Source organism: Rhinopithecus roxellana, chromosome 22, assembly GCF_007565055.1.
Source record: "Rhinopithecus roxellana isolate Shanxi Qingling chromosome 22, ASM756505v1, whole genome shotgun sequence".
NCBI classification, from domain to species: Eukaryota; Metazoa; Chordata; class Mammalia; order Primates; family Cercopithecidae; genus Rhinopithecus; species Rhinopithecus roxellana.
In genome coordinates this window covers 7,273,234-7,288,905 of record NC_044570.1, presented here as the reverse complement: position 1 = coordinate 7,288,905, position 15,672 = coordinate 7,273,234, and the positions used below count along the sequence as shown (strand labels likewise).

The 15,672-nt window shown below is 49.2% G+C and overlaps 1 protein-coding gene across 2 annotated transcripts in view; it reads left to right on the top strand.

Moving 5' to 3' along the window:
* DHRSX (dehydrogenase/reductase X-linked) overlaps positions 1 to 15,003 on the top strand; it is a 293,745-nt gene extending 278,742 nt beyond the window's left edge. The window contains exon 8 of one of the 2 annotated variants that reach the window (XM_030926232.1): positions 14,534 to 15,003. In XM_030926232.1, the coding sequence (XP_030782092.1) occupies positions 14,534 to 14,722 (189 nt within the window). In that variant the 3' untranslated portion in view covers positions 14,723 to 15,003. The remainder of the gene's footprint in view (positions 1 to 14,533) is intronic. The other variant, XM_030926231.1, reaches the window with a different exon arrangement.
* Positions 15,004 to 15,672: the final 669 nt, after the last annotated feature.

The following is a 15,672-nucleotide window of genomic DNA, read 5'->3' as shown; positions in this document are numbered from 1 at the left end:
ACAGGCATGAGCCACCATGGCTGGCCTTGATCTTTTTTTTTTTCTAAATATTTAACAAGCAAAGTGGAACTTTAGCCACAGGAATCATTCTTTAATCCTTTGATCATCATCTGCAAATTTCGATTAAAAATAACCACGGGGCATTGCTTGAGTCACACTGCCTTTATGTAAGAGACAACATTATGGAAACTTGGAAATTATAGAGTAGAAGAATATGCATTAGCCTGGAAATGAAACTAAAATAATCTAAGAATTTTAAAGAAAAGGCTATCGAGCAGCAGTAGCTTGATGCTGTCTTTATAATGCTAATTCTGTATTGCTGTGTATGTATTATTTACTAGTGTGTATGCGTGCATGCATTGTATATTAAGACTTGGAAGATCAGCTGGGTGCCGTGGCTCATGCCTGTCATCCCAGCACTTTGGGAGGCCAAGGTGGGCGGATTACTTGAGGTCAAAAGCTCAAGACCAGCCTGGCAAACATGGTGAAACACCATCTCTATTAAAAAATACAAAAAAAATGAGCCACGCCTGGTGGTGCGTGCCTGTCATCCCAGCTACTCGGGAGGCTGAGGCAGGAGAAGCGCTTGAACCCAGGAGGCGGAGGTTGCAGTGAGCCGAGATGGCACCACTGCACCCCAGCCTGAAACTCCATCTCAAAAAAAACGGAAGACAAACCTTGTAGGACCTGCCCAGTGGTCCCTGGAGAGAACCTGTGTGACGTACATATCTCTGTGACCTTTCATATCACCTGAGGGCAGAGTTGTATGTCACTCTGAAGCCCCTATCCTCTGTCTCATCAGAACACATGGACTCGATTCCACTTTCACAGCCACTCACCTGGACCACCAGTTACTACCTGAAGAAAAACTAGGAGGTTGGTTGGTTGGTTTTTGAGATGGGATCTCACCTTGTCACCCAGGCTGGAGTGCAGTGGCACGATGACAGCTCGTGGCAGCCTCGACCTGCTGGACTCCAACAATCACACCCCCTCCACCACGTGAGTAGCTGGGACTACAGGAATGCACCACCACACCTGGCTAATTTGTTACACATTTTTCGGTAGAGCCAGGGTCTTGCTATGTTGCTCAGCCTGGTCTCCAGTTCCTAGCCCCAAGCGATCCTTCTGCTGTGACCTCCCCAAGCGCTGGGATTATGGTTTGTGCATTTATAGAGACGAAGGGTTTGATTTGTCCTGTATACAGATGCCTCAGGCCATTCCTCATGCTGAGACATGCAGGTGGTCTCAGGCTCGGTAGGCGAGTAGCTTGTTAATCTTTCAGAGGGCACGTGTGCTCTTCAGACCTCTAGGAAGCTCCTCACAGCTTCATCAGTGAAACTCAGTAACCCCCATTATGTATACCCCTCCTAAGGAGCCAGTGAACGTGACTGTTACCTCTCTTCCCACCCTCATTGTCTTAAGATCAATGGCTGTTACAAAAAAGAGCTATCGGCCGGGTGCAGTGACTCACGCCTGTAGTCCCAACACTTGGGGAGGCCAAAGCAGGTGGATCACCTGAGGTCAGGAGTTTGAGACCAGCCTGACCAACATGGAGAAACCCCGTCTCTACTAGAAATACAAAAATGAGCCAGGTGCAGTGGCAGACACCTGTCATTCCCAGCTACTTGGGAGGCCGAGACAGGAGAATCGCTTGAACCCAGGGGCAGAGATTGTGGTGAGCCGAGATCATGCCACTGCACTCCAGCCTGGGCAACAAGAACGAAACTCCACCTCAAAAAAAAAAAAAAAAAGAAAGCTATTGTAAATGCTAAGTGTATCCACTCCACTGTACAGGACATCCTGACCACTTTGAAATCATGTGATCAGGCCTGCCATCACAATGAACAAATTTGCAGTGTAGACTGTACCCACTTCACCATGAAGCAGACCACTTGTATCCTTGCTTGTCTTAAGCATGTATTTGCAGCCACCGTGCAGTCTAATGAAAATGTGTCTTGGGTTGATTGGAACTTGGATTGATGTGCCGAGAGGGTGACGGGTTAATTAATCAAGTCAAGGATGCAGGTACTGGGAATTGTTGTTTATGTTTTATTTTTTAAGATGGAGCTTTGCTCTGTCGCCCAGGCTGGAGTGCAGTGGTGCGATCTCGGCTCACTGCAACCTCTGCCTGCTGGGTTCAAGCAGTTCTGCCTCAGCCTTCTGAGTAGCTGGGACCTCAGGTGCGTCCCACTATACCTGGCTAATTTTTATATTTCTAGTAGAGACAGGGTTTCAATAGGTTTCGATGTGACCTCGAACTCACAGTCTCAAGTGAGCCACCTGCCTCAGCCTGCCAAAGTGCTGAGATTACAGGCATGAGACACCATACCCAGCCCCCCAGTTTCTTTTTCTTTTTTTTTTTTTTTTAATAAAGAAACAAATTAACCACCCTCGCTGGACCTTCTATTTCACCTGGGGACTGTCCCTGACTACAGTCTCCACTGGAGCAAATCCCCATACCGTCATCACTCACGCAATTCACTTCCAGTCCCCCGTGCGCCACTGAAAATGCTCCATGTGGCCGGCGTGGTGGCTCACGCCTGTAATCCCAGTGTTTTGGGAGGCCGAGGTGGGTAGCTCACCTGAGATCAGAAGTTCAAGACCAGCCTGGCCAACGTGGTGAAACCCCGTCTCTACTAAAAACACAAAAATTAGCCAGGCGTGGTGGCAGGCATCTGTAATCCCAGCTACTCAGGAGACTGAGGCAGGAGCATCGCTTGAACCCGGGAGCAGGAGGTTGCAGTGAGCCAAGACCACACCACTGCACTCCAGCCTGGATGACAAGAGCGAAACTCCACCTCAAAAAAAAAAGAGAAAAAAAGAAATGACTCCAGGTGGAAGCACCAGGGACTTTACCCCTTCCCTCCAACGTGCAAGCCTCGGCCCTGGCTGTTCCGAGGCTGTTCCCTTCTCCACACATGTCCTTCCCCCAGGGATCCCGTCCCTCTCCTTCGCTTCGTTCAGGCCTGTGCCAAAACCTCCAAAGACAGGGCTTCGCCGGGGTGCTTGCTTTTCCCTTCACAAGCCTTTGTTTATCTTAATGGCTCATCTCGCCAACTGGCTTACGTATTTATGGATTCCCTTATTTATTGTAAACTTAAGGAGTACAGGTACAGATTTCTTTCTTTATTTTTTTGAGATGCTCTATTGCCTGGGCTGGAGTGCAGTGGCACGATTTTGGCTCACTGCAACCCCTGCCTCCCGGGTTCAAGCGATTCTCCTGCCTCAGCCTCCCGAGTAGCTGGGATTACAGGCATGTCCCACCATGCCCAGCTAATTTTTTATATTTTTAATAGAGACAGAGTTTCACCATGTTGGCCAGGATGGTCTTGATCTCTTGACGTCGTGATCTGCCCACCTTGGCCTCCCAAAGTGCTGGGATGACAGGCCTGAGCCACTCTGCCCTGCCTGGCCTGGCTTATGTATTTACTGATTTGCTTATTTATTATACATTCAGGGAATACAGGTGCAGATTTCTTGCATGGAGACATTGCACAGCGGAAGTCCGGGTTTCTAGTGAACCCATCACCCCAGCAGTGACTACTATACCCGCAGGTGATTTTTTTTCATCCTCCACCTCCTGCCAACCTCTCACCTTTCAAGGTCCTCATGGTCAATCCATTCTCTGTGTCCGTGTAGACCCCACTGGTGAAGTCTCACTTGAAAGTCAGACAAGTGAGAACATGGCGGGATGGGCATTTGACTTTCAGTATCTGAATACTTTGTGAGGACAACGGCCTGCTTCTCAAACTGAAGCTCTGTTTCCACTAAAATACAACTTCCAATTTCCCTGCTGTTCCTCACTCCTAGAAGCACCATTCTGCTTTCTGTCTTGATGAGTCTGACTACTCAAGGGACCTTAGAAAGTGGAAACAGGCCGAGTGTGGTGGCTCACGCCTGTAATCCCAGCACTTTGGAAGATGGAGGCAGGTGGATCACCTGAGGTCACAAATGCAAGACCAGCCTGACCAATATGGTAAAACCCTGTCTCGACTAAAAAATACAAAAATGAGCTCAGCGTGATGGCATATGCCTGTAGTCCCAGCTACTCAGGAGGCTGAGGCAGGAGAATTGCTTGAACCCAGGAGGTGAAGGCTGCAGTGAGCCGAGATCACACCACTGCACTCCAGCCTGGGCGGCAGAGCGAGACTGTCTCGAAAAATAAAAAGTAAAATAGTAAAATGAAAAGTGGAAACACGCAGCATTTGTCCACGTCACTGCAAAAGACATGATTTCCTTCTTTGATATGACTGCATCATATTCCACAGTGTGTATATACTATACTATACTTTTTTTTTATCTTAGCCTGTCCTCTGCTGACAGACACTTAGGGTGATTGCGTATCTTTGCTGTTCTGAATACTGCTGCAGAAAACCTACAACAGCTGTGTGCGTGGATCAGGGCTCTGTGCCTGGATCAGGACTATGTACGTGGATCAGGGCTCTGTGCCTGGATCACGACTATGTGCGTGGATCAGGGCTCTGTGCCTGGAAGGCAGGGAGGGAGGTGCTGAATGCATGTGTGTGGGTCTAGCTTGTGTGCATGGATCAGGGCTGTGTGCATGGATGAAGGTAGGGAGGCAGATGCTGAATGCATGTGTATGGAGCCAGCCGTGTGCATGGATCAGGGCTGCATGCGTGGATCAGGGCTGTGTGCGTGGATCAGGGCTGTGTGCATGGATGAAGGCAGGGAGGGAGGTGCTGAGTGCGTGCGTGTGGGTCCAGCTGTGTGCATGGATCAGGGCTGTGTGCGTGGATCAGGGCTGTGTGTGTGGATCCGGGCTGTGTACATGCATGAAGGCAGGGAGGGAGATACTGAATGCATGTGCATGGATCCAGGCTGTGTGCGTGGATGAAGGCAGGGAGGGAGGTGCTGAGTGCGTGTGTGTGGGTCCAGCTGTGTGCATGGATCAGGGCTGTGTGCATGCATCATGGTTGTGTGCATGGATCGTGGTTGTGTGCCTGGATCAGGGCTGTGTGCATGGATCCAGGCTGTGTGCGTGGATGAAGGCAGGGAGGGAGGTGCTGAGTGCGTGTGTGTGGGTCCAGCTGTGTGCATGGATCAGGGCTGTGTGCATGGATCATGGTTGTGTGCATGGGTGAAGGCAGGGAGGGAGGTGCTGAATGAATGTGCATGGGTCTAGCTGTGTGTATGGGTGAAGGCAGGGAGAGAGGTGCTAGGTTCATGGATCAGGGCTGTGTGCATGGATCAGGGCTGTGTGCACGGGTGAAGGTAGGGACAGAGATGCTGAATGCATGTGTGTGGGTCTAGCTGTGTGCATGGATTAGGGCTGTGTGCATGGATCAAGGCTGTGTGCATGGATGAAGGTAGGGCAGCAGATGCTGAATGCATGCGTATGGAGCCAGCTGTGTGCATGGGTGAAGGCAGGGACGGAGATGCTGAATGCACGTGCATGGACCCAGCTGTGTGCATGGATCAGGGCTCATCATACCAAAGCAGAGAAAGAAGGGAGATGATGAGGGAGGGGTCTCTGGAAGAATCAGCCTGTGGCTATTTCCTGCAACAGCTCCTTTCTCCTCTCCTTCCCTGCTATGCCTCTCATTTTTCTAATTTGTTAATTCTGGATGATAATATGACATAATATTGCTGTGAACATTGCTGACAGAATATGTGGGAAACCATTTTCTCAACTGTAAAGCGCTGTGTAAGTATGTAATTAGGAGCCATTCACTCCTCTCTCTGACTATATTGCTTGTGGCTCTATTTAGTACCCTTGAAACTCCATCTTCTCTTCTATTTTGTGTGTGTTTCAGTCTTTTTTTTTTTTTCCTGCACTTATGCCTCACCCTCCACCCACTGCCCATGCCTATTGAAAGCTCCCAGGCAGCAGGGGTTATTTCTAAAGCTGTCTTCCTTTGCCCCAAGAGCTGGCAAAATATGGGTGAGCATTTAATAGACCTTGGTTGGACTGAATGAAGTTGAAGTGGCTTGTGTAGCTTGCAGCTCCAACAGTCTCGAGGACTGAAGAGGGGCTTTATGCAGATTTCACTATGAATGTTGCTGTGCACCATCTCCCCTGCCCCCCTCCCGGCGGACGTCTGGGACTTCAAAGATTCCCTTGTGTGTGTTAAATAAAAGAGAACACACTGCGTTCTTGGGTTTGGGTTCGCATTTATACATCTTCTGTCATCTTGCCAGTCTCTAAAGATTGTCATTTTTTAAAAAAAAGCTGTAGATAAAGCGGAATGTGTTATTTAAGCCACAGGGAGCATGATTTACAGGACCGTGTTGTGTATTCAGAAGGCAACTTTCATTTCCCTGCACAAGGCGCCACCAAGGAAGGCCACTTCATCATTCTGAGAATGTGTGGAAGACAGCGCCTGTCAGCCACAGCTGCACAGGGGCAGATCATTAAATTCTGCCACGAAGCCGCAGTTCCTTGCTCTATACAGGAGGTCGGCCAGATAGGACATGTTTTAGTCTTTGTCGGCCACCTCTAGTCTCTTTGGCTTCCTTCCTTCCTTCCTTCCTTCCTTCCTTCCTTCCTTCCTTCCTTCCTTCCTTCCTTCCTTCCTTCCTTCCTTCCTTCCTTCCTCCTCCCTCCCTCCCTCCCTCCCTCCCTCCTTTCCTCCTTTCCTCCTTTCCTCCCTTCCCTCCCTCCCTCCCTCCCTCCCTTCCTTCCTTCCTCCCTCCCTCCCTCCCTCCCTTCCTTCCTTCCTCCCTTCCTCCCTTCCCTCCTCCTTCCCTCCCCCCTTCTCCCTTCCCTCCTTCCTCCTTCCTTCCCTCCCTCCTTTCCTCCCTTCCTCCCTTCCCTCCTTCCCTCCCTCCCTCCCTCCCTCCCTCCCTCCCTCCCTTCCTTCCTTCCTTCCTTCCTTCCTACCATTCTTAGGTAGTAGCCTGTACAGAAAGAGGTCCAGGCTGAATTTCACCCGTGGTGTACAGTTTGCCAAGCTGCATAAGCAGCCAGAATGAGTGGGGTTCCCTGCGTGGTCTCTGAGCTCAGCAGCCTCTGGGAGCTGGTTAGAAATGCAGTCTTGGGTCAGGCACGGCGGCTCATGCCTGTCATCCCAGCACTTTTGGAGGCAGACGCAGGTGAATCATGACGTCAGGAGTTCGAAACCAGCCTGGCCAACTTGGTGAAATCCCATCTCCACTAAAAATACAAAAAATTAACTGGGCGTAGTGGCGGGCGACTGTAATCCCAGCTACTCGGGAGGTTGAGGCAGGAGAATTGCTTGAACTCAGGAGGCGGAGGTTGCAACGAGCCAAGATCATGCCACTGCACTCTAGCCCTGGTGACAGAGTGAGACTCCATCTAGAAAAGAAAAAAAAATGCAGATTCTTGGGCCTCCTAATACCCGCCAAGTCAGAAATATCAGGGGTGCACTTGTTTTTACAAGCTCTCTGGCTGATTCTCTTGAGTGCGAAGCATGAGGACCCTACCCCAGGACTGCAGGGGATCGAGCTCCAGCTTTGGGGCTGTGGATAGAAGAAGATATAGCTCTTGGTAATTCCATCTGAATCCTGAACGAAGTTCTGTTGCTTTAGTTGTTGTTGTTATTGTTTTCAAAACAAGTGGATAAAAAGTACACTCAGGAATCCCCCAGCCTCACACAAGTGAACAAGAGTGATTTCGATTCAGAGGAAGACTTTGAGAAAACAGAAGAGTACAGTGTGAAAATTATCTAGTTTTTTTTTTTAGGAAAGCCTGGCTTATACTGTAAATGGATAGTAGAGGGGGCAGAGAGAGAGGAGGAGGAAGAGGAAGGGGAAGAGGAGGAAGGGAAGAGAGAGAAAAAGGAGGAAGAAGAGGAAAAGGAGAAAAAATAAAAGGAGGAAGACAAGGAGGAGAGGAAGAGAGAGAGGGATAGAAAGAGAAAAAGGATGAGGATAGAAGATAGTGAAGTGAGGAGGAGAAAATGAGGATGAAAAGAGGGAGGAGTAAAGAGAAAAGGGAAGAAGGGGAGAAAGAAAAGGAGGAAGAAGAGAAGGAGAGAGAAGAGGAAGGAAAAGAGAAAGAGGAAAAGAAGAGGATAAGGGGAAGAAAGAAGAGGGAGGATGGAAGAATAAGGGAAAGAGATGGAGGAGGAAGCAGAGGGAGAAAATGATGAGAAAGAGGAGGAAGAAAGGAGGAAGAGGAAGGGAGAGAGAGGGATAGAAAAACAGCAGGAGGATAAGGGAGAAAGGAAGAGGTGTATGATTATTCATCTCCTATGCATTCTTAGAACACCTCTCGAATCGCTAGAAAAGTCAAGCTGCTCCAATCCATAGATCAAAGTGAAATACCTAGACAGAGACGTGATAGATATCTATGGTACAATCATCTTATACTTTCCCCCTTCCCACGATTCTTCGACTCTTCAGGAGGATGCGTACGATACCTCCTGTCTCCCTCCCCACCGTATTCATCTGCGCCTGGGCTCGCTTTTTTCCTCGCTCGCTCCCCCCTCTTCCTTCTCCTTTTTACCACTCTCCGTCTTACTGCCGCATTTCCCTCGTGTCGTCTCCTACCTTTCTTCTTCCTCCTATTCCCTTCTCCTCCCCTGCTCTCTTCCTCTCTTCATTCCTCTTCTCCCCTCTTTCTTCTCCTTTTCCCTTCTGTCTTCTTCTCCCTCCTCCTTTCTCTTTCCCTCTCTTTCCTCTTCTCTGCCACTCTCTTCTTTTCTCTCTAGTGCTCGGTGATCCACCTGGATTAATTCGATGTCGACATTGGAAACGCCATGGAAGTTACAGAACTGGGAAGGGTCGTATTGTCCGAGGAGATGCCATCTCTCCTTTCCACAGTGTGTGTCTGTGATGGTCTCTCTTTGGTGGCTCTCCTAGACTCCCCAGGAACAAAGACGTCACAGGCTCTGAGGCTGCCACCCTGAAAAGAAGCAGCCTCTTTGGATGGGAAACTTCTGCCCTTGAGTGGATCAATTCCCTCCTTCGGTGCAGCCTTAAAAACCAGCCAGCAGTGTCTGTGCTTTGATTGACTGCAAGACCTTCCAGTGCCTCAAGCTGAGAGATAAGCCAAGATCATTCCTGGAGCTTGGCATTTCTTCCTGGTTTCAGAATGCCCAGAGTCTCTGCCATCGACACCGGTCAATTTTGTATTAGTCACAGTTCTCAAGAAACACAGGGCGAATAGGATCTATGCGTAGAGAAAGGTTTAGTTTAACTTAACGGGGTCTTGGGATTGTAGGGGCGGGGCAAGTCCAGAACGGGCAGGCTGGCTGGCAGGTTGGAGACCTGGACAAGAGTTGACATTGCAGCCTTGAGCTTAAAATCTGCAGGGCAGGGCGGAGACTCAGGCAGGATTGCCCTGGTACAGTCTGGAGTGGAATTCCTTCTCTGGGAAGTGTCAGTGTTTGCTATGAAGGCCTTCTCCTGCTGAGGCGAGGCCCACCCACATTATGAAGAGTCCTCTCCTTTGCTTAACTCAACTGATTTGCAGATGTTTATGATATCCACAAACTACCCAGAATGGTGCTTGACCAAATGTCTGGGCACCATAGCCCAGCCAATTAAATACATGAAATCAGTACATGAAGCCAATACATGAAGTCAGTCATCACAGAGCCCACCTAAGACCTGTGTTACCTGACATTAAACAGCACCAGCCATCTCCTCTGCATTATCTGTCAGGTGAGTGTTTATTCCTGGTAAGAGCAGGTGTGTGTGTGTGTCTTATGGGATTGTAGTTAAACGAAGGTTTCCTTAATCCTCTCTGCTTCAGGTGGTCACTGAAGACATGAAACATCCCTGCAAGTTTAGCACAACCCACAGCTCTCACTGGGGAGTTGGGAGCATGTGTGTGCACGTACACATGTGCACAATCATGCACACACATATACATGCACACATGTGCACACGCACACACATATACATGCACACATGTACAAATACATATAGATGCAAACACATGCACGCACCTGCACCCCCCACATACACATTGTACACATGCACACGTGCATAAATGCACACACATTCACATACATGCAGACACACGCACATATACACATGTGCAAACCCATACAAAGACATGCGTGTATCCACACATCTGTGCCCACATGCATGTGTGCACGTATGCATGAGCAAACACGCACACATGCACATATTTATGCAAATACATGTATATTCCTATACACACATGTGCATATTCACACGTGCATTCATATGCACATCCACGTATGTACATATGCTCACACATATCCATATACATACAGACATGCACTTACACTCATACACATCTACCCACAAGTACACCGTCACATACATGCATACATATACACACATGCACATACACACATGTGCAAACACAGGCATAGACCCACACATCTGTGCCCACACACACATGCACATGTATTTCCCCAAACACATGCATGAATACACACAGGTACCCATTCACATGGACATTCATGCACGTGTACATACATGCGTATGCATACACATATACGTACAGATATGCACATACAATCATATAATACACATCTACCCACACGTACACACACACCCACATACGTGCACACATGTACCTACGTATATCTGTGCACACACACACACGCACAGGTTGTATGACCCTATCCCAGAAAACATCCAGCCCCGGGAAACCTATTTTACAGAACATTCCAGAAGGAGCAAGCAGCAGGTACAGAGAGGCAAGAGGCAGGGGACATTGTGGCAGAAGCAGCAGGATCCCTGGGTGGCTGGAGCAGAGGTTTGGAGAGGAAGTGTGGCCTTTGTAGAATGTTCAGAACATTCTTCCAGGAAGGCGGCTGAGCCTGGGCACAGGTCTCTGAATTTCTCTTTGACCACAGCATTGCTCCGTCCCCTCTTCCACAACTTTGGGGCATGGAAACTCTCCTTGGGAAGCTCAGCTCGGAGTCTGGTTACTTGCCAGCCACTTCCCTGAGTGTGAGTTTCTGCTCTAAGATGTGGATGGTGCTGAAATAAACACACGTGCCCTCAGATCTCTCTGAGCGCATCTCAAGAATCTACCGCCAGCGTCTGCATTCACATAGCGACGTTTACAGAAGGTGAACGAGCGTCTGTGTGCCTTGCAGAGAGCTGGGCAGTTTACCCCCCACGCCCTTCGAGCCTCATCCCTAGGAGACATCGCGGGTGATGCCATTCCTACGGCCCTCGGCTCCTGGCAGTGGAGAGTTAGGAAGCTTCCTTGCACACAGCACAGGGGACCCGCCCCAAGGACAGAGGGAAACCCTGTGTGTCTCTCTTCTGCAAAGCCCAGCACGTCTAATACAAGTGAAGTGTGGAGTTCAGAGGGAACAGCTTTGGGAAGCTCTTTGAACAGTCACAGGCAAATATCTCTGTGTGCCCGGGATGCTATCTGGAGAACAGGAGCTCTAATAAAAAGGAAATCGTGGCTTGAATGACACAAAAGGGATTTGCTATTGCAAATTCACAATGTCTGCCTTATCTTAGAAATCAGAATTCTCAGAGTCACCCCAGATATTTGGTCAAATGGGAGCAGAACCAGAATTGGTAAATGCAGCAAAGGCTCTGAGGAATCAATTCCTCCCTCCCTTCCTTCCTCTTCTCTTTTTTCCTCCAGTCCTTCCTTTTTCCTCCCTTTTTTCCTTCCTTCCTTCCTTCCTTCCTTCCTTCCTTCCTTCCTTCCTTCCTCCCTCCCTCCCTCCCCCTCCCTCCCTCCCTTCCTCCCTCCCTCCCTGCCTCCCTTCCTCCCTCCCTCCCTCCCTGCTCCCTCCCTCCCTCCCTGCCTCCCTTCCTCCCTCCCTCCCTCCCTGCCCCCCTTCCTCCCTCTCATCCTTCCCTCCCATCGTTCCTTCTTTCTCTTTGGTTGTTTCTTTTCTTTCTTTTTTTTCCTTTCTCCTTCCTTCCTTCTTTCCTTCTTTGCTTCCTTCCTGTTTTTTCTTTTGTTTATCCTTCCATTCCTCCCTTCTTCCCTACTTTCTCCCTTTTTTCCTCCTCCCTCCTTTCTTCTCTGCTGCCTTTCTCTCTCCTTCCTTCCTTCTCTCTTTTCTTTCTTGTTCTCTGCTTCCTTCCTTTCTTACTGCCTGCCTCCCTCTCTCTCTGTGTCCCTCCTTCCTTCCCTCCTTTTTTGCTTCCTTCTTTCTTTCCTTCATTCCTTTCTCATTTCTTCTTTTCTTCTTCCTATTTTTCCTTTTTTCTACTTCTCTTTCTTCCTTCCATTGGTATATTTTTTCTTTCTCTTTCTCCTTCCCTTTCACTCAACGCTTCACTGATCTTTGAATACCCAAAACAAAGGTGCTTTGACCCAGGCCATAGCTGATGACACTGAGTTGTTCCCAGCAGGTGCAGGACTCTGTGCAGACAGGTCCGTTCCCTCCCTCCCTGCCTGGTTCTTAGCACTGCCTGGCATGTACAGATGTGGGTGAGTCACAGTTCCACGTAGGTGGGGAGTCCTCATAATCATGGTGGAAGGTAAAGGAGGAGCAAAGGCATGTCTTACATGACGGCAGGCAACAGAGTGTGTGCAGGGGAACTGCCTTTTATGAAACCATCAGATCTTGTGAGACTCATTCATTATCATGAGAACAGCACGAGAAGACCCACTCCCATGATTCAGTTACCTCCCACTGACTCCCTCCCATGATACGTGGGAATTATGGGAACTACAATTTAAGATGAAATCTGGGTGGGGACACAGCCAGACCATATCAGCCTCCAAATCTCCCAGGACACTTTGGGTTTGCAAAACCTTCAGCCACCCCTAGGTGATTTCCAGACTTGGGAAGTTCTCTAGCTCCATCCATTTCTTTTTAGGCAGCAGAAAAGCAGAGACAAGTCCGTGGGAAACAACCTCAGGCGTCTGGCAGCTCTGTCGCCGCACTGGGGTCCGGCCTTCCTCTTCCCCTTGCTCAGCACCCAGAGGATGGGCTGGTGGGCACACTGGATTCTCTACCCTGCCTTTCCACATCACACTGGCTGCTGAAGTCAAGACCATGAGGCAGTGAACTGGGAGCAGGAGAATTTCTGAAGTGACTGGGTGTCACAGGCCACACCACAGGGTCTGTCCTTTTCCTTTTGGGGGGGCATGTGCCTGAACTCTCACCACTGCTAGGTTTTGCCACATGGCCCACGCGCGTCTCGAACTCCTGGACTCCAGCAGTCCTCCTTCCTTAGTCTCCCAAAGCGTTGGGATGACAGGCATGAGCCACCGCAGTGCGAGGGGCACTGGTGAGAGGTGAGATCAGTTCAGGCGGATGGATCATCACTCCCAGAAAACATGACAAAGGCCGTATCTGGTCTTTATTCCTGGTTCTGGAACAAGGAGGAACTTCTAAAACTCTTGCAATTTCACAAATGCTAGCAACGCCCTGGTTGTACAATGAGGTGACTGTTGGTGCTTCCTAAATGGCTTCAGGATGGGGCTAGCCACCAGAAACACCAACCATGTCATGAGGGAGCTGGAATTTGGGGCCCGCCTGACCTCTGGGGAAGAAAGAGGGACTGGCGGTTGAATTGGATCATGTGACCTACGACTGAATCATACCTATGCAATGAAACCCCAGTAAAAACTCTGGACATCAAATGTCTCAGTCTGTTTGTGTTGCTGTCACAAAACACCATAGCCTGGGCAGCCTGTAAACAACAGACATTTGTTGCTCACAGTTCTGGAGGCTGGAAGTTCAAGATCAAACCATGGCAGATTCTGTATCTGGCAGGGACCTGCTTCCTGGTTCATAGACTGTGCCCCCACATGGTGGATACGTTCACCAGATGACCTCTTGAAACATCTTCACTGTGACAGTAAGAGGTGAAGCAGGACTGTATTGGTTCCTGGATTATTGCATCCTAGCTCTGAAGGTTCTCAGGTCCCACAACTTCTAATTCCTCTGAGAATCCTCCGTTTCTTCCATCCCGCTGACCATGACCAAAGGCCAGCGCCCACTGTAGAAAACCAGGGTGTGCTGTGTTTCAAGATGATCACCTTCCACTAGGGTAAACTCCCCAGTCTTTGAAAAACCTTTTTCTGCATCTCACGTTCCTTTTTGAACCGTCTGTTTCCATGAAGCCTATGATCACAGCCCATAAATGCCTCAATTTCGCTGGCAGCATCTATGATCACAGCCCATAAATGCCTCAATTCTCTGATGCAGCATCTATGATCACAGCCCATAAATGCCTCAATTCTCCGATGTAGCATGCCTTGCTGAATTGAAACCAGCAGTCTTTTTCATGTCCTGATGTTTCATCCAATGGCTTAATATTGTTTATTAAATACAGAGGCCAAGCAGTCGCTCATCTGCTTCTAGTCAATGAATAAGCATTTCGGTCTCATAAAGAGTGCGTGAATTAAATACGTACATCAGGGATTTTAATATGCATCTACCTAGTGAGACGGAGTAACCTACCATTGCAATGCAGCCCACTTGGGTGCGTTACTGTCGGTGCCTGTTATGAAGAAACCCAGCAGCAGAGAAGCTGTGGTTCCGATCGATCACCCCACCTTGCTTTCCGCATACATTTCTCAGTGCAGCTGATGAGTATCTTCCACCTTTCCCTGCAGCATCCATGGGAGTCCGGAGAATCCTGCTTCCTGCTCAGAAATCTGTCTCACTGTAGCCTTCTTTTCTTCTTCCACCAGACCCCCGATGAGGGAGCGTGGACTTCCATCTACGCAGCGGTCACCCCAGAGCTGGAAGGAGTTGGTGGCCGTTACCTGTACAACGAGAAGGAGACCAAGTCTCTGCATGTCACCTACAACCAGAAACTGCAGCAGCAGCTCTGGTCTACGAGTTGTGACATGACTGGGGTCCGTGATGTGACCCTGTGATATCCTGCCTCAGGATACTTGCTGTCCCTAGAAACACACTGCACCTGTCAGTGGCTTGTGGGTCTGTGAAGACTGCAGTGTTTCAGTTTCTCATACCCACCTGCCCACAGGGCTCTGTCCTCTAGTTTTGAGACAGCTGCCTCAACCTCTGCAGAACTTCAAGAAGCCAAAGAAACATTTTGGGGAATAATCAGCCCGGGTGGTCCTCAACCATAAACCTTGTGATTCCAAAGTGCCCAGTTATCACACGTGCCATAAATAATTACATTTTCCAACACAAATGTGCCGTTTTCCTTGCCGCGTTAAGTACGACCGAGTACAAAAGTTCCAAGAGACATGACCTCTTTTCAGGGGCCGCAGTATCCTCTCTGAGATGTTGTGGTGGATGAGGTCTCCTGTTTGATTTTGTTCCTGCACTCACTCATTTTTCCAGAGACCCAGCTGTGATTCACAGATGTCAGACATGGGGAGGTGTGAGCCCAGCTTGCCCCAGCCTGTAGGATCAGTTTCACGTGGCCAGCAGCAGCATCTGGTCAACCTCATTCCAGAGTGGCACAGTCCACTAGTGAAGGATGCCGCTGTCAAATCCGAGAATGTAGACCGCTGAACGGCTATGGATCAAATGATAGCCCTCAAAAGATATGTTCATGCCCTAACCCTCAGAACCTATACATATGACTTTATTTGGAAAAGAATCTTTGCAGATAGAATTAAGAGTTTTCAGATGGGTCATTATGGATCATCCCAGTGAACCAAATGCCATCACGAGGGTTCTTATCAGAGACAGGTGGAGGGAGATTTGAGTATAGAAGACAAGATGGTCATGTGATGATGCAGGCAGAGACTGGAGTGATGCGGCCACGAGCCAAGCAATGCCTGGAGCCACCAGGAGCTGGGAGAGGCAGGAAGTATCCTCCTTCATTACACCGCCCTCTCACAGCCTCCCCTGC